The sequence below is a fragment of the Diaphorina citri genome, unplaced genomic scaffold, assembly GCF_000475195.1.
Source record: "Diaphorina citri unplaced genomic scaffold, Diaci psyllid genome assembly version 1.1 scaffold345, whole genome shotgun sequence".
In the NCBI taxonomy this organism is placed as follows: Eukaryota; Metazoa; Arthropoda; class Insecta; order Hemiptera; family Psyllidae; genus Diaphorina; species Diaphorina citri.
This window is the reverse complement of record NW_007377780.1, coordinates 120,463-140,764: the sequence shown is the minus strand read 5'-3', so window position 1 is coordinate 140,764 and position 20,302 is coordinate 120,463. Positions and strand designations below refer to the sequence as shown.

At 41.2% G+C, this 20,302-nt stretch overlaps 1 protein-coding gene across 1 annotated transcript in view; it reads right to left on the bottom strand.

Moving 5' to 3' along the window:
• Window positions 1-1,005: 1,005 nt before the first annotated feature.
• Window positions 1,006-20,302, bottom strand: part of LOC103507842 (CCR4-NOT transcription complex subunit 1) — a 47,935-nt gene continuing 28,638 nt past the window's right edge. Inside the window, 20 exon segments of the mRNA XM_026822611.1 lie at window positions 1,006-1,190; window positions 1,508-1,728; window positions 2,268-2,316; window positions 3,461-3,544; window positions 3,853-3,987; window positions 4,981-5,113; window positions 5,653-5,781; window positions 5,940-6,060; window positions 6,531-6,686; window positions 7,902-8,137; window positions 9,701-9,839; window positions 10,215-10,361; window positions 11,306-11,518; window positions 12,131-12,262; window positions 12,697-12,865; window positions 13,750-13,962; window positions 14,100-14,132; window positions 14,194-14,372; window positions 15,099-15,108; window positions 15,661-15,872. Coding sequence (XP_026678412.1) covers window positions 1,681-1,728; window positions 2,268-2,316; window positions 3,461-3,544; window positions 3,853-3,987; window positions 4,981-5,113; window positions 5,653-5,781; window positions 5,940-6,060; window positions 6,531-6,686; window positions 7,902-8,137; window positions 9,701-9,839; window positions 10,215-10,361; window positions 11,306-11,518; window positions 12,131-12,262; window positions 12,697-12,865; window positions 13,750-13,962; window positions 14,100-14,132; window positions 14,194-14,372; window positions 15,099-15,108; window positions 15,661-15,872 — 2,538 coding nt within the window. The 3' untranslated portion in view covers window positions 1,006-1,190; window positions 1,508-1,680.

Genomic DNA, 20,302 nt, shown 5'->3' with positions numbered 1-20,302 from the left:
TTTTTGCTTTCCAAACCATGAGTTTCAATTAACTCACTGGATTCCAAGGTCTTTAGTAAATATCTATTTATTTTATTTTTTAAATTAGTGCTTTAAACTTTTTATCAATGAAATTTCACAAGATGTAACATTATTGGATCGGATCTCCTTAGCGCCCGTTCCCACTTCGGAAAAAATCGTGTCGCGTGTAGTGGGAACACTCTCATATAAATTACATTACCTACAAGGACATTTTGTGTCGGTCGGAAAAAATCGTGTCGCGTGTAGTGGGAACGCTCTCATATAAAATACATTACCCACAAGGACATTTTGTGTCGTTCGGAAAAAAATCGTGTCATGTGTAGTGGGAACAGTCTCATATAAATTACATTACCTACAAGGACATTTTGTGTCGGTCGGAAAAAAAAATCGTGTTTTCCGAACGACACAAAATGTCCTGTAGGTAATTTAAATTAAATGAGTGTTCGCACTAAACACGACACGATTTTTTTCCGAACGACTAGTGGTACCGCGGGCTCTTAGCTTATTTCTTAATCCAATTGTCCACTAGCACAGGAAACCTGCTATTTACACAAAGTCTCTTGCCAGTGGACACTTGAGGGTCAGTTCTGATTTCTGAATTACCCATGATTTAGAACTGCTTAGCACAATTTCTGTCACCAATAACTTCTTGATTTCTTTCGGTTTACAAGATTTCTGAATCAATCTCAGACAGTGGTGGTCGTATTTTGAATCGGTTTGAGGGTACGAATTTCTGAATCACCCTGAGACAAAGTTGGCTGGTATACAGGGTGGTGTTAGGTTAGGGTAAATATTGGGAAGCCAGAGGTAAAATGACCTAGTAGTCAAATAACCCGACATTTGCAAACAACAACAACAACATTGCCTACAAGGACATTTTGTGTCGGTCGGGAAAAAAATCGTGCTTTCCGAACTACACAAAATGTCCTGTAGGTAATTTAAATTAAATGAATGTTCCCACTAGACACGACACGATTTTTTTTCCGAACGACTAGTGGTACCGCGGCCTCTTAGCTTATTTCTTAATCCAATTGTCCACTAGCACAGGAAACCTGCTGTTTACACAAAGTCTCTTGCCAGTGGACACTTGAGGGTCAGTTCTGATTTCTGAATTACCCATGATTTGGAACTGCTTAGCACAATTTCTGTCACCAATAACTTCTTGATTTCTTTCGGTTTACAAGATTTCTAAATCAATCTCAGACAGTGGTGGTCGTATTGTGAATCGGTTTGAGCGTACGAATTTCTGAATCACCCTGAGACAAAGTTGGCTGGTATACAGGGTGGTGTTAGGTTAGAGGAACAGGTGAAATTCCTGACGCTGTGCGGGGGGCCAGCGGGGCTAGGCGAGTGGGAATGAGGCACTCTGTTGCTGTTGTTGTTGCTGCTGGGGATTCATTACGGATTGCTGGGGTTGGGGCTGCGACATCATCTTCCTGGGAACAGAAATATTGGGTTCATTCATTACTTACCAAAAACATACCACCTTTCGGTTTACAAGATTTCTAAATCAATCTCAGACAGTGGTGGTCGTATTGTGAATCGGTTTGAGCGTACGAATTTCTGAATCACCCCGAGACAAATTTGGCTGGTATACAGGGTGGTGTTAGGTTAGAGGAACAGGTGAAATTCCTGACGTTGTGCGGGTGGCCAGCGGGGCTAGGCGAGTGGGAATGAGGCACTCTGTTGCTGTTGTTGTTGCTGCTGGGGCAGGAACGGAGCCAGGAATTTGAAGATGTCAATCAGGAGTTGTGCGTACAGAGGCCAGCCCTGGAAAGTGATATAAACACAATTGAACATATCTGTCAATGAGTTCTTTTTTGGATATCTCTTCATTTTTCAGACCCCATTGGAAAGTGATATAAACACAATTGAACATATCTGTCAATGAGTTCTTTTTTGGATATCTCTTCATTTTTCAGACCCCATATCCAAATCGGAGGTCAAAACTCCGAAAAAGTTCTTTAAAAGGTCAAAAATTCAATTTTTATCTGTCGTCGTAATGAAAAAGTTCAGAGTGGTGACGTCAGTAAATAAGAAATGTGCACAAACACATTACACTAGTGTTGCTTGTAAGGGAGCGTTCCTTGAGACAGTTAATGTGACGTCATCGCGTACGGGAGCGTATGCCGTGACGTCAGTAAGGTTTACCGGTATTTTTTAAATCGATTATCTCCGGATCTAGAAGTCGTAGAAGAAAGAGAAAAAATCCCTAGTTCCTCATTTTTTTTTCTTCTCTTTGGCTGCTGGGGATTCATTACGGATTGCTGGGGTTGGGGCTGCGACATCATCTTCCTGGGAACAGAAATATTGGGTTCATTCATTACTTAATCATTCTTCTTCTTCCTAGCCTTTTTCCTATTGAAACAGGGTCGGCGTTTCTTGTCAGTCTCTACCAGGCATGTGTGTATCACTCACTCATTGATTTATTTAAAAAATCCGAGTATTTCACCAATGTTCTTATCGAACTCTAGACCTTCTGTAAGTATTGGGATTCACGCGGGAGAATGACCTAATGGCCAAGTCCCCGACTCACTCATTGATTTATTTAAAAAATCCGAGTATTTCACCAATGTTCTTATCGAACTCTAGACCTTCTGTAAGTATTGGGATTCACGTGGGAGAATGACCTAATGGCCAAGTTCCCTACATTTGAAAAGAACAACAGACTTTCTGTATACCAAACAAGGGCATTACCACTGGACTAACCGTACTCTCAAATTAAACTACATAAAATTCCCCTCAAAGGGTTCTCTCTGCTTTTAAAGACCAAGCACAAGTCCTCACGATGGTTGACTGCGGTTCAGGACGAGCCAGCCAATTTAAAAAAAGACATCTTTTATTCTGCTATCGCCATTTGGCGAAAGCTAAAGCCGCTACTACAACAACAACAACAACATCTTCTTCCTAGCCTTTTGCCTATTGAAACAGGGTCGGCGTTTCTTGTCAGTCTCTTCCAGGCATGTGTGTATCACTCACACATTGATTTATTTAAAAAATCCGAGTATTTCACCAATGTTCTTATCGAACTCTAGACCTTCTGTAAGTATTGGGATTCACGCGAGAGAATGACCTAATGGCCAAGTTTCCGACATTTGAAAAGAACAACAGACTTTCTGTATACCAAACAAGGGCATAACCACTGGACTAACCGTACTCTCAAATTAAACTACATAAAATTCCAAAAACAGGAAAATAAATTTCTTCAGAAAATTCCTCTCGTCATCCAATCTCGTGTTAACCCAGAACATAAATGGGAAGTATTGTGTCTCTTCTCGCTTCTCGCCCATCTGAAGAGAGGCATACTACGGGATGGGCATGCTACGACACAGACCACACGCGTCCAAGTTGTTCCATTGCTACAAAATAAACTGGTGGTAAAACACTTATCGAACAAGTTATGGGTTTTGATTCAGATTATATTCAGAGTATTACTTACATGTCAGAGTTAAGGTCATGTTCGGTGGGGGTATGTGAGGTGTGCTTCTGTACCATGCAAGATCTGGCTACCGACTCGAATAATCTGCAAGGAAAAAAACACAATATGTATTAGAAAACTGTCATACAAAATATCAAGGGAGAAGAATTTTTTACAGTTCTTTTTTCGATTTCGGGACGGTAGGACCTCCGTTTATTACAGTTCCCGCTGTCAACTCTTTTTTTCCAAGATCAAGCTTCTCATGTGGACTACCAAGATAAAAACCGAAATTCCTCAGAAATCGCCCGAGTTCTTCTCGTATGGACTACCAAGATAAAAACCGAAATTCCTCAAAAATCGCCCGAGTTAAGCTCTCTTGAGTATGGTGAGTAACAGGAATGAAAAATACTTACTTTTCGATTTCGGGGGCGCAGTGCACAAACTCGTGATCCCAGAACTTGTATACAGGGTTCTTGATAAGCTCGATGAAGGTGATCAGGAGGCCCCATGGGTGAGGTCGGTTCACGATGAGTCGCTCCAGAAGGACCCTGTATGAAAATAAGAGCACATTGATTTCCATTAGTTAATTTTTTACCAGTTTTCTTACGATTTCCCTGAAGAATATTTCAGATTTTCAAAAACTGAGAAAAAAGCTGTCTCTTTAGGGTGGTTTTTGAATATTTAAAATCAGTCATGTGTCATAAAAAACCATATAAGTAATATTAATGACTAAGAATTTAGTCATTAATTCTCCTGTCATAAGTCTAAAGTTGCCAACTTTAGACTTATGACAGGACATGACTGTCTTGCGCAACATTTACACCGGATAGGTTGTAAAGACACCCCCATCTGCCCACTATGTAATCTGCAAGCAATTATGAACGCAGAACATTTATTAATATGTCCTGGCCTTTCAAACAACGACAACTTGGTAGCAAAGTATTGGGATGCACGAGGGAAAATGACCTAATCGTCAACTCCGAGCATTTGAAAACAACAACAACATATTAATGACTAAATGCCAAAAAATAATGATATCCCCCTAAAAAACCCATAGTGTTGAAAATGACACGCCAAGTTTTTTTTTAAAAAAACTACATATAAGGTTATAATAGCTAGCAAAGACAGCACGTTGAATACAAAACCAGTTCACAATAGAGCTAGCAAGTGATATCCATAAAGCACAGACGAGCTACCAAGTAAAGCACTTGGTAGCTTGTCTAAATCGCAGCAAAAATCATAATAGACTGTATTTAGAATGGGGGCTTAAGGGACTTTTCAGTCTCATACTGGCAGTATTAATGAGGTATATTCATTCTGTTCTAAACTCTACAGTAAATATTATAATATCCATAAAGCACAGACGAGCTACCAAGTAAAGCACTTGGTAGCTTGTCTAAATCGCAGCAAAAATCATAATAGACTGTATTTAGACTGGCGGGTTAAGGGACTTCTCAGTCTCATACCGGCAGTATTAATGATGTATATTCTATTCTGTTCTAAACTCTACAGTAAATATTATGTTCTACAGTATTTCTTACCTAGTGATTTGTTCCTGGATAGCCTCTGTATTAGCCTCGGCAAACAAGTACAGTAGCAGACAGCTGAAGTAGTGAGTGTGAGAGTTGGGATAACGAAGCTGATTGGCGATAGCGTTCAGGAATAGATAGCGACCTGAGAGGGAAATCGAATTTGTTTCATTAGAAATTATCTTCAAATTAAAATGATCCCAAGGGCAATGTAAACCTAGACCCTTGACAAATGGAGTGTGCCTGAAGGTATGTGATGTGTTCCAATCCACTCGATTTGTACGTTTTCTAGCCTCACTCTGTGGGCGTATTTTCAACGTTTTTTCCTAGTAAAAAGGAAACGTAAAGTTGAAACCAGGGCTTCTCTGCCACCTAATGCCTGAGGCATTCTCTGCCACCCAACTCAGGAATAGATAGCGACCTGAGAGGGAAATCGAATTTGTTTCATTAGAAATTATCTTCAAATTAAAATGATCCCAAGGGCAATGTAAATGACAAATGGAGTGTGCCTGAAGGTATGTAATGTGTTCCAATCCACTCGATTTCAACGTTTTCTAGCCTCACTCTGTGGGCGTACTTTCAACGTTTTTTCCTAGTAAAAAGGAAACGTAAAGTTGAAACCAGGGATTCTCTGCCACCTAATGCCTGAGGCATTCTCTGCCACCCAACCCCGGACAAACTTACCTTCGGTATCCAGATCCACGGCAAAGTTCAGGAAGATGTCCATATGAGCGGAGTGTGCTATTGTCTTGTTATTGGGGGACAGGGACTTGGCTCGGATGCTCAGTATAGCCTGGGTTCCCACATAGAGAACTATGGCGTTCATGAGTTCCGTATTGTAGCGCCGGTATCCAGATCCACGGCAAAGTTCAGGAAGATGTCCATATGAGCGGAGTGTGCTATTGTCTTGTTATTGGGGGACAGGGACTTGGCCCGGATGCTCAGTATAGCCTGCGTTCCCACATAGAGAACTATGGCGTTCATGAGTTCCGTATTGTAGCGAGAGCCGGGCTCGTGGGACACTTGTACAGCTGCTCTGACCTCGGCCAGGAATGTGACGGGTGACCGCGTCTTCAGATAGGCGTCCAGGTCCTGTGGGATAGAGCAAATACATAAAACTTAAGCCACCAATAGGAAAAAAAACACAGATTAAACATGGGCCACCCATAAAAACTTCCTTGGGAAATTTGACAGACTGATCTGATTATGAAAGCCAGCCCAGTTAGTTAGGAGGGTAGTGCGTCTGCCTTGTAAGCGCTAGGTCGCGGGTTCGATTAGATATTAGTGCTTTATTTAGAATTTTAGACTTTTCAATCAAGACATGTAGTCCCTTTATCTACACCCGGGGTGGATTTTATAGTACACAAAAAGCCGACACCGAGGCTTAGGCAAACAGTTCTAAAGATCGGGTTAAGCTTGTACGTTTATCCTCAACAGATAAGGTTCGTTCTCGGAACGGTTGCTTTTCCCCTATCCTGTCCTCATTCTCTCTTCGATTTCGGCACGGCAAGACCTTAGCAGTTACAGTTCCCTCTTTTAAACCTCGAAAAAAAGCCCTTTACCTTCTTGAAGGTGGCGGGCTGAATAAGCGAAGCAAAGTCAGCATGCATGCGAGGTGCCTGATTGATATCGGCCAGAGTGTCCACCTTCAGGTTCGGAGTGAAAGGGTCAGGTAGACGCATGTTACCCGGGAATGCCGACAGGATCAGGTTGCGCATCTGAAAAGGAGAAAAAAAGGATAAATAAATAAAAAAATCAGGTTCGGAGTGAAAGGGTCAGGTAGACGCATGTTACCCGGGAATGCCGACAGGATCAGGTTGCGCATCTGAAAAGGAGAAAAAAAAAAAAGATAAATAAATAAAAAAAATCAGAGGTTGGATGGAAGAGCTCCTTCAGGAGAATCCTGCCAATTAAAAGACATTACTCCTTATTATAGGATAAGGAAAGTAATCTTCTTCTTCTTCTTCTTCTTCTTCTTTCTCCTAGCCTTTACTTTTCCTATTTAAATAGGGTCGGCGTTTCTTGTCGGTCCCTTCCAGGCAGGAAGGAAAGTAATAAAAAGGAAAGAAAGAAAATTATGAGTTAGTTTCCCGATTCTTGGCGTGTAATTTTCAACATAAAAGGTTTTATAGGGAGATATCACTATTTCTTGAAATGTTACGTATAAATCGTATAATATTGTGAAGGTTAAATCTTGTATGATTAATTTTAAAAATATACAAGTAGGCTAAAGTACTTGTACATTAACGTACATATACACTGGCTTGAAATGTTACGTATAAATCGTATAATATTGTGAAGGTTAAATCTTGTATGATTAATTTTAAAAATATACAAGTAGGCTAAAGTACACTTGTACATTAACGTACATATACACTGTTAGCAAAACTTGGACATCTTGTTCTAAGAGTCCGTTTCCACTTGTCGTTCGGAAAAAAATCGTGTCGTGTGTAGTGGGACCACTCTCATTTAAAATACATTACCTACAGGACATTCGGAAAAAAATCGTATGAAACTCACGGCAAGTGGGAACGAGCTCTAAGCTGACAGTCTAAATAAGGCAACACTTATACATAGATTCAGGTATGAGTCCGTTTCCACTTGTCGTTCGGAAAAAAATCGTGTCGTGTGTAGTGGGACCACTCTCATTTAAAATACATTACCTACAGGACATTCTGAAAAAATCGTATGAAACTCATGGCAAGTGGGAACGAGTTCTAAGCTGACAGTCTAAATAAGGCAACATATAGTTTCAGGTATATCAACTCACCTGAATGCAATTGGCAGGTATGACGTCACAGAACTGGTAATGATAATCACAGAGGAACTCAGGGAAGTCATGCAGCAGTACCAGAAGTACTCGAAGAACACCCTTGTAGAAGGTCAAATTAGGTTTGGACAGCTCTACGTTACGTAGGAACGGCTCAACTCACCTGAATACAATTGGCAGGTATGACGTCACAGAACTGGTAATGATAATCACAGAGGAACTCAGGGAAGTCATGCAGCAGTACCAGAAGTACTCGAAGGACACCCTTGTAGAAGGTCAAATTAGGTTTGGATAGCTCCACATTACGCAGGAACGGAGCCAGGAATTTGAAGATGTCAATCAGGAGTTGTGCGTACAAAGGCCAGCCCTGGAAAGTGATATAAACACAATTTAACATACCTGTCAATGAGTTATTTTTGGATATCTCTTCATTTTTCAGACCCCATATCCAAATCGGAGGTCAAAACCCCGAAAAAGTATCTTTAAAAGGTCAAAAATTCAATTTTTATCTGTCGTCGTAATGAAAAAGTTCAGAGTTGTGACGTCAGTAAAGAAATGTGCACAAACACATTACACTAGTGTTGCTTGTAAGGGAGCTTTCCTTGGGACACCTAATGTGACGTCATCGCGTACGGGAGCGTATGCCGTGACGTCAGTAAGTAAGGTTTACCGGTATTTTTTAAATCGATTATCTCCGGATCTAGAAGTCGTAGAAGAAAGAGAAAAAATCCCTAGTTCCTCATTTTTTCTTCTCTTCTTACGTAGGAACGGAGCCAGGAATTTGAAGATGTCAATCAGGAGTTGTGCGTACAGAGGCCAGCCCTGGAAAGTGATATAAACACAATTTAACATATCTGTCAATGAGTTCTTTTTGGATATCTCTTCATTTTTCAGACTCCAAATCCAAATCTGAGGTCAAAACTCCGAAAAAGTATCTTTAAAAGGTCAAAAATTCAATTTTTATCTGTCGTCGTAATGAAAAAGTTCAGAGTTGTGACGTCAGTAAAAAAATGTGCACAAACACATTACACTAGTGTTGCTTGTAAGGTAGCTTTCCTTGGGACAGTTAATGTGACGTCATCGCGTACGGGAGCGTATGCCGTGACGTCAGTAAGTAAGGTTTACCGGTATTTTTTAAATCGATTTATCTCCGGATCTAGAAGTCGTAGAAGAAAGAGAAAAAATCCCTAGTTCCTCATTTTTTCTTCTCTTTGGATATCCAAATCTGAGGTCAAAACTCCGAAAAAGTATCTTTAAAAGGTCAAAAATTCAATTTTTATCTGTCGTCGTAATGAAAAAGTTCGGAGTTGTGACGTCAGTAAATAAGAAATGTGCACAAACACATTACACTAGTGTTGCTTGTAAGGGAGCTTTCCTTGACACACTTAATGTGACGTCATCGCGAACGGGAGCGTATGTCGTGACGTCAGTAAGTAAGGTTTACCGGTATTTTTTTAAAACGATTTATCTCCGGGTCTAGAGGTCGTAGAAGAAAAAGAAAAAATCCCTAGTTCCTCATTTTTTCTTCTCTTTGATTTTGAAACCTCACCTATGTAAGCGCAACTGGTTATTGAGGTTAAATTAGGACAGGACTTACCTTCTGGTGTGGGGTGATGACCAACATTCGTCCAATGAACGTACGATGTGCGACAATCTCCAGCCAGGCGTAGGCGAAACCAGGCTGCTTGGATGGTCTCAAGATATGTAGTACACTGCAGTACGCTGACAATACCTGAGGAAAACAAGAGAGTAATGTAAAAATTAAGTAGAAATAGAAATTGGGATTTTTTTTCAAGAAATAAGGTCGAATGGTGAAAACAAATTCCTTACGGAAGTACGGAACCTTTAAAGAACCAATCGGTCCCAAAATCTAATGAAAAAATTCCTTTCATTTGAGCCAAAATGTCATCAAAATCGGATAAACCGTTCGACAGTTATGATGAGGTTAAGTTAGGACAGGACTTACCTTCTGGTGTGGGGTGATGACCAACATTCGTCCAATGAACGTACGATGTGCGACAATCTCCAGCCAGGCGTAGGCGAAACCAGGCTGCTTGGATGGTCTCAAGATATGTAGTACACTGCAATACGCTGACAATACCTGAGAAAAACAAGAGAGTTATGTAAAAATTAAGTAGAAATAGAAATTGGTATTTTTTTCAAAGAAATAAGGTCGAATGGTGAAAACAAAGTCCTTACGGAAGTACGGAACCTTTAAAGAACCAATCGGGCCCAAAATGTAATGAAAAAATTCCTTTCATTTGAGCCAAAATGTCATCAAAATCGGATAAACCGTTCGACAGTTATGGTGAAACAGACAAATTAAATTCAGAAAATTGTCGGGTTACAAGTTTCTTCAATTGAACTTTACGGGTCTATGTCGTAACATGCCAATCCCGTAGTATGTCCCTCACAGGATGGCCGAAAAGAGGCAAAATTCTTAATTTGACTTTTTTTTTGACCAGGAAATATTTACCTGGAAGTTGATAGCTTCGAGTACAGGATCAGGGACGTTTAGTTCCAGGAACAGCATGATGAAGATCCTGTGGTAGGGGAGCTGATGGAATTCATGCTGACGAGCTTCCTGGTCTGTGATCAGCACACCGGATATAATGCCCAGGACCTGCGAAAGTATTATTAATAGTTCGATCAAACTGTATTTTAATGTTTAAAATGTCTTTCAAAGGGGTGATTTTCTCGAGACAGTATCATTTATGCCAAGACACCTATTCTTTCAAATTTTCGGTCATTTTTCTTTTGTCATGAAGGGGGCCTTATTGTCGGCTAAGCCTAAAAGGTCCCATTATGTCAACAGTTTAAAAAGGCCTCATGTATTTACATCAGAAATAAGGCGGCACAAGGTAAATTTCGGCTCTGATTTTCTTGAGACAGTACCATTTATGCCGAGACACCTATTCCTTGTGTCTGGCTAGGGGACATTAGGTCTGTGATCAGCACACCGGATATAATGCCCAGGACCTGCGAAAGTATTATTAATAATTCGATCAAACTGTATTGTAGTGTTTAAAATGTCTTTCAAAGGGGTGATTTTCTCGAGACAGTATCATTTATGCCAAGACATCTATTCTTTCAAATTTTCGGTCATTTTTCTTTTGTCATGAAGGGGGCCTTGTCGGCTAAGCCTAAAAAGTCCCATTATGTCAACAGTTTAAAAAGGCCTCATGTATTTGCATCAGAAATAAGGCGGCACAAGGTAAATTTCGGCTCTGATTTTCTCGAGACAGTATCATTTATGCCGAGACATCTATTCCTTGAAATATTCTTACCACTTAGGTAAGGCTATCAGAGCCGAAATTCACCTCATGTCTCATGTAAACAGATGTGACGAGCCCAAACCGTCCGATGCATTACCTTGCGGTGTATAGCAGATACAAAAAGACATCTTTTCTTTATTCTGCTATCGCCATTCGGCGAAAGCTAAAGCCGCTACAACAACAACCTATTCCTTGAAATATTCTTACCACCTAGGTAAGGCTATCAGAGCCGAAATTCACCTCATGTCTCATGTAAACAGATGTGACGAGCCCAAACCGTCCGATGCCTTACCTTATTGAGCAGATTGATCTTCGTGTTACTATTGGCATGCTCCCCGGAGCCCGAGTGTTTGACCAGCAGCGCTATCAGCTTAGCGTAGGCGTCCAATGTTTGGAACATCTTGGACCGGGTCGGTGTAGGTGAGACGCCTACGACCAGCGAGGTAGCGAACCGGAAGAAGCGAGTAATCAGCTCGTCTGACTTGAGAATACCGTGGCAGTTCATCTGGAGAATAGAATAGAATTCAATGCAAAATAGAATAGAATTCAATGCAAAATAGAATAGAATTCAATGCAAAATAGAATAGAATTCAGTACAGAATAGAATAGACAATTCGGCATGAAATTAACAACTGATTCTGACGGAAAAAAATCGTCAAAATCGAATTACTTGAACAATGTTCGAACCGGAAGAAGCGAGTAATCAGCTCGTCTGACTTGAGAATACCGTGGCAGTTCATCTGGAGAATAGAATTCAATGCAAAATAGAATAGAATTCAGTACAGAATAGAATAGACAATTCGGCATGGAATTAACAACTGATTCTGACGGAAAAAAATCGTCAAAATCGAATTACTTGAACAATGTTCAAAGGAAAAAATTCTAGAAAGTTGAAGTTGATCAATTTTGTTTTCTTTTTATTTTAATGGATGGAACGTCCCGAAATCGAAGAGAGAAGAAGGACAGGATAGGAGAAAATCAGCCGTTCCGAGAACGAACCTTATGTGTTTAGGATAAAATCTGCCCCGAACCCGCGACCTAGCGCTTACAATTCAGACGTTTGTACTACCCTCCAAGCTAACCAGACTGGCTCGAAGTAAGGACTATTATTTCATACCTGATGTACAAACAGGGTGAACGCCTTGTTGGGATCTTTGACGCCGGCCGGGGAGTGATATATGGTGACCCATTCTCTGAGCAAGTATTCAGTCTTCTCAAACAGGCCAGGAGGATCATCCAAATCACGAATCTGTTGGAAGAAAGTCAAATCATGGATATTATGTGTTAAAGTAGCTTCATTATGTTTATGTCCATCCACATCGAATGGATCCCATAGAATGTAGGAAAAAGGAAAGTAAATAGGGGTAAATGGATTGGAAATTTGGAAAACATCACACGTCTTTATTCACACTCCATTTGTCAAGGGTAAAAGATTACCTTGCCTTGAGATTAATTTAATTTATAGAAACCAATTACTTACATACTGCCAGGGGGCCAGGGCCATTTGAAGCCTAGAAAACTTTTTGCCTTGCCAAACTGTTCTGTCTTGACTTTTCTTTATCTTTATTTTCATCAGTAAAGAAACCATTTACCGATGAAAAGTTGAAAAAACAAAAAAAAAAAAAACAAAACAAACAAAACAAACAAACAAACAAAAACAAAACAAACAAACAGTATACTTACGCCTCTCACTTGTAGAATACCCGAGTGTATATGTACAGCAGGACCAGTGGCGGCATTCAGAGAGAAGTTCGGTAGTCCAGAGTTCAGGGTTTGAGCCCCGGGTGCGCGCTCTACTAGCATGGGCTGGTCGTGATGGTTGGCGCGCAGCATGTCAATCAGGGCGGTCAAACTGAGGGAGAGAGAGGGGGGGGATTATAGAACAAATGAAGAGAGGTCCAAGTTCTTTCTTCTTCTTCTTTTTTGATGAAGTTTGATAGAGGACACTGTAATTCCTATGGCAGGATAGGAGAAAGCCAGCCATTCCGAGAACGAACATTATCTGTTCAGGATAAAATCCGCCCCGGGCGGGAATCAAACCCGCGGCCTAGCGCTTACAAGGCAGACGCACTACCAACAAAGCTAACTAGGCCGGCCAAGGCCTTGGTTCTGCAGATTACTAAACCACTACAGGGTAACCCGTAACATGTTACTCACCCCTCAGGTGGCTGTCTATGATGGGATGCAATTCGAATAAGCACCTCCAGAGTGTTTAACATATGGGCTGGTCGTGATGGTTGGCGCGCAGCATGTCAATCAGGGCGGTCAAACTGAGGGAGAGAGAGGGGGGGGGGTTATAGAACAAATGAAGTGAAGTCCAAGTTTTAAGTTGATAATGATAAATGTTGAAAATTTCAACATTTTGAAAAATAACCTAATAGTCGATTCCTGACAGTCGCTAACAACGATACCTTGACTTTTTTTTCAGTTTATCTAAAAGTTTTGTTTCACCATAACTTTTAAATGGTTGTCCAATTTCAAGTCCGAAGAAAAAATATAAGCTTGAATCTAAGCTTGATTAGGCTTTTGAGGGGGCTTTTTTCCCCAAAAGGTTTGATAGAGGGAACTGTAACTGCTAGGGCCTTATCGTCCCGAAATCGGAGAGAGAAGGAAGACAGGATAGGAGTAAGCCAGCCGTTCCGAGAACGAACATTATCTGTTCAAGATAAAATCCGCCCCGGGCGGCAATCGAACTCGCGGCCTAGCGTACAGGGTAACCCATAACATGTTACTCACCCCTCAGGTGGCTGTCTATGATGGGATGCAATTCGAATAAGCACCTCCAGAGTGTTTAACATGTCGGATTCCGTCACTCCAGCAGTTCCTCTTTCCTCTACCAGATAATGCTGCAGTAGCTGCATACAGAACGCTACAGCCACGTAGTTCAGTCCATTCTCCATAGAGTGCGCTAGTGCTAGATCATACTGGGGTAGATGAATGAGTTGTGCCCTAAAGGAGAATGAACAGGTAATATTGTATTTAAAAAACCAAACCTTTCTATTTTGAACCAATTTTATCACAAGTGGGACCTCTATTTGAAGCACAAATCACCTTACGGAGCCAATGACCATTCACAATCTACTTACCTGATCAGAGTGTCCACAGCTTCCAAGTTGTACCTGTACTCTTCCCGACAGTCGATCAAGCATCGTGTAAGTGTCCACAGCTTCCAAGTTGTACCTGTACTCTTCCCGACATTCGATCAAGCATCGTGTGATCTGCTTGTTTGTCCATTGTACACCGAACGCTCTCAGGTCTTGTAGCGCCTTCACTATTCTCAAATGGAGATCCTTGTAGCGGAGGGTCAGTTCGGGATCATTGGGGATGTGCGTGTGGCCGTCCAGGAGGTTTTCAATTACCTGCGAGGGAGAGAGAAACAAGTTACTGGTTGTTCAGGGTTTAAACGCTTTTCCCGGAATGAAATTCCAGGACTTTTCCAGAAAAATTCCATGAAATTTCCCGAAAAATTCCATGAAATTTCCCGAAAAATTCCATGAAATTTCCCGAAAATTAGGGGTCGGAGCGGAGGTAATTAAAAAACAGTAAGATTACCCCTTCATTTAAATATGGGATGCCAAGTTTTCTTAAAATCTTTCTAAAGCCCAAAATGCAGAGAATGAAGGCGGTTTTGGTGGTTATTGTGATATCACTTGTTTTTCAAACTGTGAGAAATTTCTTGGTGTTGAATTTTTGACGCGGAAGTGATATTTTTGGGAGATATCACTGTTTTTTGTATCGAAACTTTTTATTTCTTCCGCCTCGGCTGGGATTGAACCCACGCCCTCCTGTTTACCAGGCGAGCGCCTTGACCACTACACCACCGAGGCAGGTAAATTTAATTTAATATACCTTATATTTATACTGTCGCTAAGACTAAAAAGTCCCATTATGCCAACAGTTTAAACAGGCCTCATTTATTTACATCAAACATAAGTACATACATATAGGTTTAACAATGAAAAGGATGGAGAAAAATATAAATATAAAAAAGATATTAATGGTAATAGCCACCAAAGAGGTTGCCACTAAAGATGTTTGAGGTGAAGTTTGAGAGAGAGAAAGAGAGAGAGAGAGAGCTAAAATACTTTCTGGAGGCTGAACAAATGAAACACGGTTAGCCCGGTGGTAATACGCTTGCTTGCCATGCAGAAGGTCCAGGGTTCGAATCCCACCATCGACAAGGATCACCTTGGTGTTTCCATTATTCACGAAAAAAAGAAAAAAAAAAAACTTGTGCACAAACTGTATCTATATTTTTTCAATTTTTTCCCGCCAATAACTATCTCGAATTTTACACATTACTATCACGTCACGCCACGTGACGTGACGTGATAGTAGTGTTTTTTTTTACCTTTGCTCCCACGGAGCCAATGACTGCCAGCCGTTCCGAGAACGAACATTATCCCATCAGGATAAAATCCGCCCCGTGCAGGAATCGAACCCACGGCCTAGCGCTTACAAGGCAGACGCACTACCAACTAAGCTAACTAGGCTGGCTATCTATATTTTGTCAATTTTTTCCGCCAATAGCTATCTCGAATTTTACACATTACTATCACGTCACGTCACGCCACGTGACGTGATAGTAGTGTGGTTTTTTTTTACCTTTGCTCCTACGGAGCCAATGACCATTCACAATCTACTTACCTGATCAGAGTGTCCACAGCTTCCAAGTTGTACCTGTACTCTTCCCGACATTCGATCAAGCATCGTGTGATCTGCTTGTTTGTCCATTGTACACCGAACGCTCTCAGGTCTTGTAGCGCCTTCACTATTCTCAAATGGAGATCCTTGTAGCGGAGGGTCAGTTCGGGGTCGTTGGGGATGTGCGTGTGGCCGTCCAGGAGGTTTTCAATTACCTGCGAGGGAGAGAGAAACAAGTTACTGGTTAAAGAATGATAGGTATGTACTATGTTTTCACTTGACAAATATCATTCTTTATCATGTTACTTGACATAGTAACCCGTTTCCAGAAGTTACTGGTTGTTCAGGATTTAAACGCTTTTCCCGGAATGAAATTCCATTATTCTTACCGTTTTTATTATTATTGGATACTAGGTTGGACTGGGTCTGGATACTAGGAGGATGAAATTCCATGACTTTTCCAGAAAAATTCCATGAAATTCCCAGAAAATAAGGGGGCAGAGCGGAGGTACTTAAAAAACAGTAAGATTACCCCTTCATTTAAATATGGGATGCCAAGTTTTCTTAAAATCTTTCTAAAGCCCAAAATGCACAGAATGAAAGGCGGTTTTGGAGGTTATTTTGATATCACTTGTTTTTCAAACTGTGAGGAATTTCTTGGTGTTGAATTTTTGACGCGGAAGTGGTATTTTTGGGAGATATCACTGTTTTTTTGTATCGAAACTTTTTATTTCTTCCGATGTCATTATCTTTGTAGCTAAATTCCCTTTAGTGCTACCAAAGCTTCAATGAGGGCGTGTAGAGAGCTCTGCCAAGTTTTCTTAAAAATCTTTCTAAAGCCCAAAATGCACAGAATGAAAGGCGGTTTTGGTGGTTATTTTGATATCACTTGTTTTTCAAACTGTGAGAAATTTCTTGGTGTTGAATTTTTGACGCGGAAGTGGTATTTTTGGGAGATATCACTGTTTTTTTGTATCGAAACTCTTAATTTCTTCCGTTGTCATTATCTTTGTAGCTAAATTCCCTTTAGACATTTCAAGAAGAAAAAGAAAAATTCTGTTGGTCCTCATTTTTCCTGCTCTATGACTTTGAAACACCACCCAAGTAAGCGCAACTGATCTATTGTACCTAAACAAGCCCATAAGATCTAGTAAACTACTCTAACTCACCACTAGGTGTATGCAGAGGCTGAGTGGCGGTCTGCATGATGGGCGTGGACTGTTGACTGTGCGAGGCGCCCAGTGCCTGTTGCGCCTCGTGTTGAGCTACAGCGGGCTGGGTTAACGCTTGGGGCGGTGGTTTCTTGTGCGTTACGGCTAGCTGTAGCTCGGAGAATTTCAGATTGTCCGGATCTTTCAGATAGTAGGACGGCACTAGATCCTGTGAGAAATAGAAGAAAAGGGTGCAAAAAATTACGAATTTGAATCGAATACACACTTGAAAAAAAAAGGAAGAAAGTGATTTATTCAGGCAAAACTTTTGCAGATGTTGACCTCGACATGACTGAAGGTCTGGCTAGGGGACGTTCAACAAAGAGTAGACTAGCGTCTGGCTGTGGGACTATAAATATGGAGGAGAACAGCTAACTCTAACAAGCCTAGCTAGCTGTTTTTCAAAGGGTTCTCTCTGCTTCTAAAGAACGCTCGGAGAATTTCAGATTGTCCGGATCTTTCAGATAGTAGGACGGCACTAGATCCTGTGGGAAATGGGAGAAAAGGGTGCAAAAAATTACGAATTTGAATCGAATATACACTTTAAAAAAGGAAGAAAGTATTGATTTATTCAGGCAAAACTTTTTCAGATGTTGACCTCGACATGACTAAAGGTCTGACTAGGGGACGTTGAACAAAGAGTAGACTAGTGTCTAGCTGTGGGACTATAAACATGGAGGAGAACAGCTAACTCTAACAAGCCTAGCTAGCTGGCAGTTTTTCAAAGGGTTCTCTCTGCTTCTAAAGAACAAGCGCAAGTCCTCAAGATGGTTGACTGCGGTTCAGGATGAGCCAATTAAACACGGCTAGAGACCATCAACCTGTATGGCTGTTGGCCGATACAAAAAGATATCTTTCCTTTCTTCTGCTATCACCATTCGGCGCCTTGCGACGCGCAGATGCCTCGCCTGACAGCTGTGACAAATGGGCAAGGGCTACCGGTTCAGAGACGGGACCGGCTAAAGAAGCTAGAATTAACGGAGAGTCAGTCGCAACTCAGCACAGATTGTTAGTCATTGATTCTGCCTTCATGATGACGAAAAAGAAAGTAAATAAAAGCACCCCTCCCAAAATCAAATGGTGGAAATTAAAAGATCCTTTCCTAAAAATGGAATTCAAACGGCATGTCGTGCAGAATGTTAAATCAAATCATCACCAGGATTTGTGGGCAAACTACAGAGAAGTGATTCTAGAAGTGGGTGAAAATGTGCTTGGGAAAACATCCGGGAAGGGAGGACCCAAAGATAAAGAAACTTGGTGGTGGAATGAGGAGGTAAAGAAGTACATAAAGGAAAAGAAAGATACAAAGAAAAAGTGGGACAAATCCAACAAACCTGAAGATAAGGAAGCATATAGAAAAGCGAAAAAGGAAGCAAAGAAAGCTGTTGCACAAGCCAAAGCTAAGTATCTATCCGAGCTTTACGAGAAATTGGAAACACCTGAAGGAGAAAAGAACCTATACAGACTGGCCAAAGAAAGGGATAAAGCAAGCAAAGACTTTACACACATCATGCAAATTAAGAACAAAGAAGGAGTGGTACTGAAAGGCGAAGAAGATATCAAGAGCAGATGGAAAGAGTATTTTAATAACTTACTTAATGAAGAGAACCCGAGACTACCTACCGAAGAAAGTCTACCAAATCAAGGGGTTATCAGGGATGTAGACAGGGAAAAATCCTACAATGCTGCAGTGAGCACCAAAGTTGTGATATAATAAATCAGACCATTAAAATACTTTCTGGAGGCTGAACAAATGAAACACGGTTAGCCCAGTGGTAATACGCTTGCTTGCCATGCAGAAGGTCCACGGTTCGAATCCCACCATCGACGAAAATTTGTACTCGTTTTTTGATTGCAAATATTTCAACGTGTTACTTGCACTTAAGTGGGACGTATTGTGTCTCTTATCGCCCATCTGATGAGAGGCATACTACGGGATGGGCACGTCTGCGTCTAATGTTGTAGCAGTTGTTTCATTGTTACGAGAAAAAAAAGGCGTTTTTTTCACTCTTTTTTCAACAAATGAGTAAAAATCCCGGCAATTAATAATTATTTAATTCTAAAATACAGTCTCCCCTAATGGCACATACCGTAATAGCAGTAGTAAACAAATGCTTAAGGTTCGCCTTGATGCTCTGCTGTAGCTGGTCCCGGCACGTGATCATAGCCATGCCCGCCGTCAAGTTGCGCGCAATGTGGTGCGCAGCCGAGCGCATGCGCCCCTCATCCGGATCCAGCGCAAAGTCCTTCTTCACTATTTGTTCGGCCGTGTTGACCGCAATTTTGACTGCGCGCTCTACCACCAGAGAGATCCATTCGTGAATGGAGCGCTCTACTGCGGTGCGCACCAGGGGCTTGAGTACCGGTTGCGCTTGGAATAGCGCAAGCTGAGGACACATAAGATATGTGCAGGTTAGATTAGAAGGAACAATGGCGCAAAGTAAGAACGAGGGAAGAGATAGGTATGCTGAAAAGTTTTGACAAAAAATAGTGATATCCCCCAAAAATACCACTTTTGGGTAGAAAATAGAACGCCAAGAAGTTTCTCACAGTTTAAAAAGTAAGTGATATCAAAAGAACCACCAAAATATCGTTTGCTGCATTTTGTGCCATTTTAGGCTTTAAAATGAAGGGAGATCCATTCGTGAATGGAGCGCTCGACTGCGGTGCGCACCAGGGGCTTGAGTACGGGTTGCGCTTGGAAGAGCGCAAGCTGAGGAAAAGTAAGATTTGTAAAGGTTAGATAAGATTAGAAGGAACAATGACGCAGACTGAGAAAGAGAGAGGAGATATCATGAAAAGTTTTGACAAAAAATAGTGATATCCCCCAAAAATACCACTTTTGGGTAGAAAATAGAACGCCAAGAAGTTACTTACAATTTAAAAAGCAGATAAGTGATATCAAAATAACCACCAAAATCTCCTTTGAGTCTCAGCATTTTGTGCCATTTAAACTTTAAAATGATTTTAAGAAAACTTGGCACCCCATAATTTTATCCGTATCTCCATCAATTATGGTGTAACAAGGAAATTATTTTTAAAAAGTTCTTTTTTTAATCACATTTACACTAAAATTGTTCACTTCAACTTCAACTCTTTAAGAAGAATAATGAAATGAGTTATACAAATTAAATTAATAAAATAAAATGCCTCTCTCACCTGTGAGTTAATCACAATATGGGGCGCAATGTTGCCAATGTTGGCCACATTGACGCTCGTATAGGAGTAGCGAGGCTCGGGCGGTTGTTGCATAGTCAGCGGCGGCGTAGACGACTGGGCCGCCATTGTTTGGGCCGCGGCTCCCGAGCTCTGCGCGTTAATCTGAGCCAGGAGTTCATCGGCGTTCAAACCAGGGCCGGAGTTGTTGGCCCCGCCCAGGGGGATAGAGTTAGCCCCGGCCCCACCAGCCAGGGGCAACCAGGACGTGGTGCTGC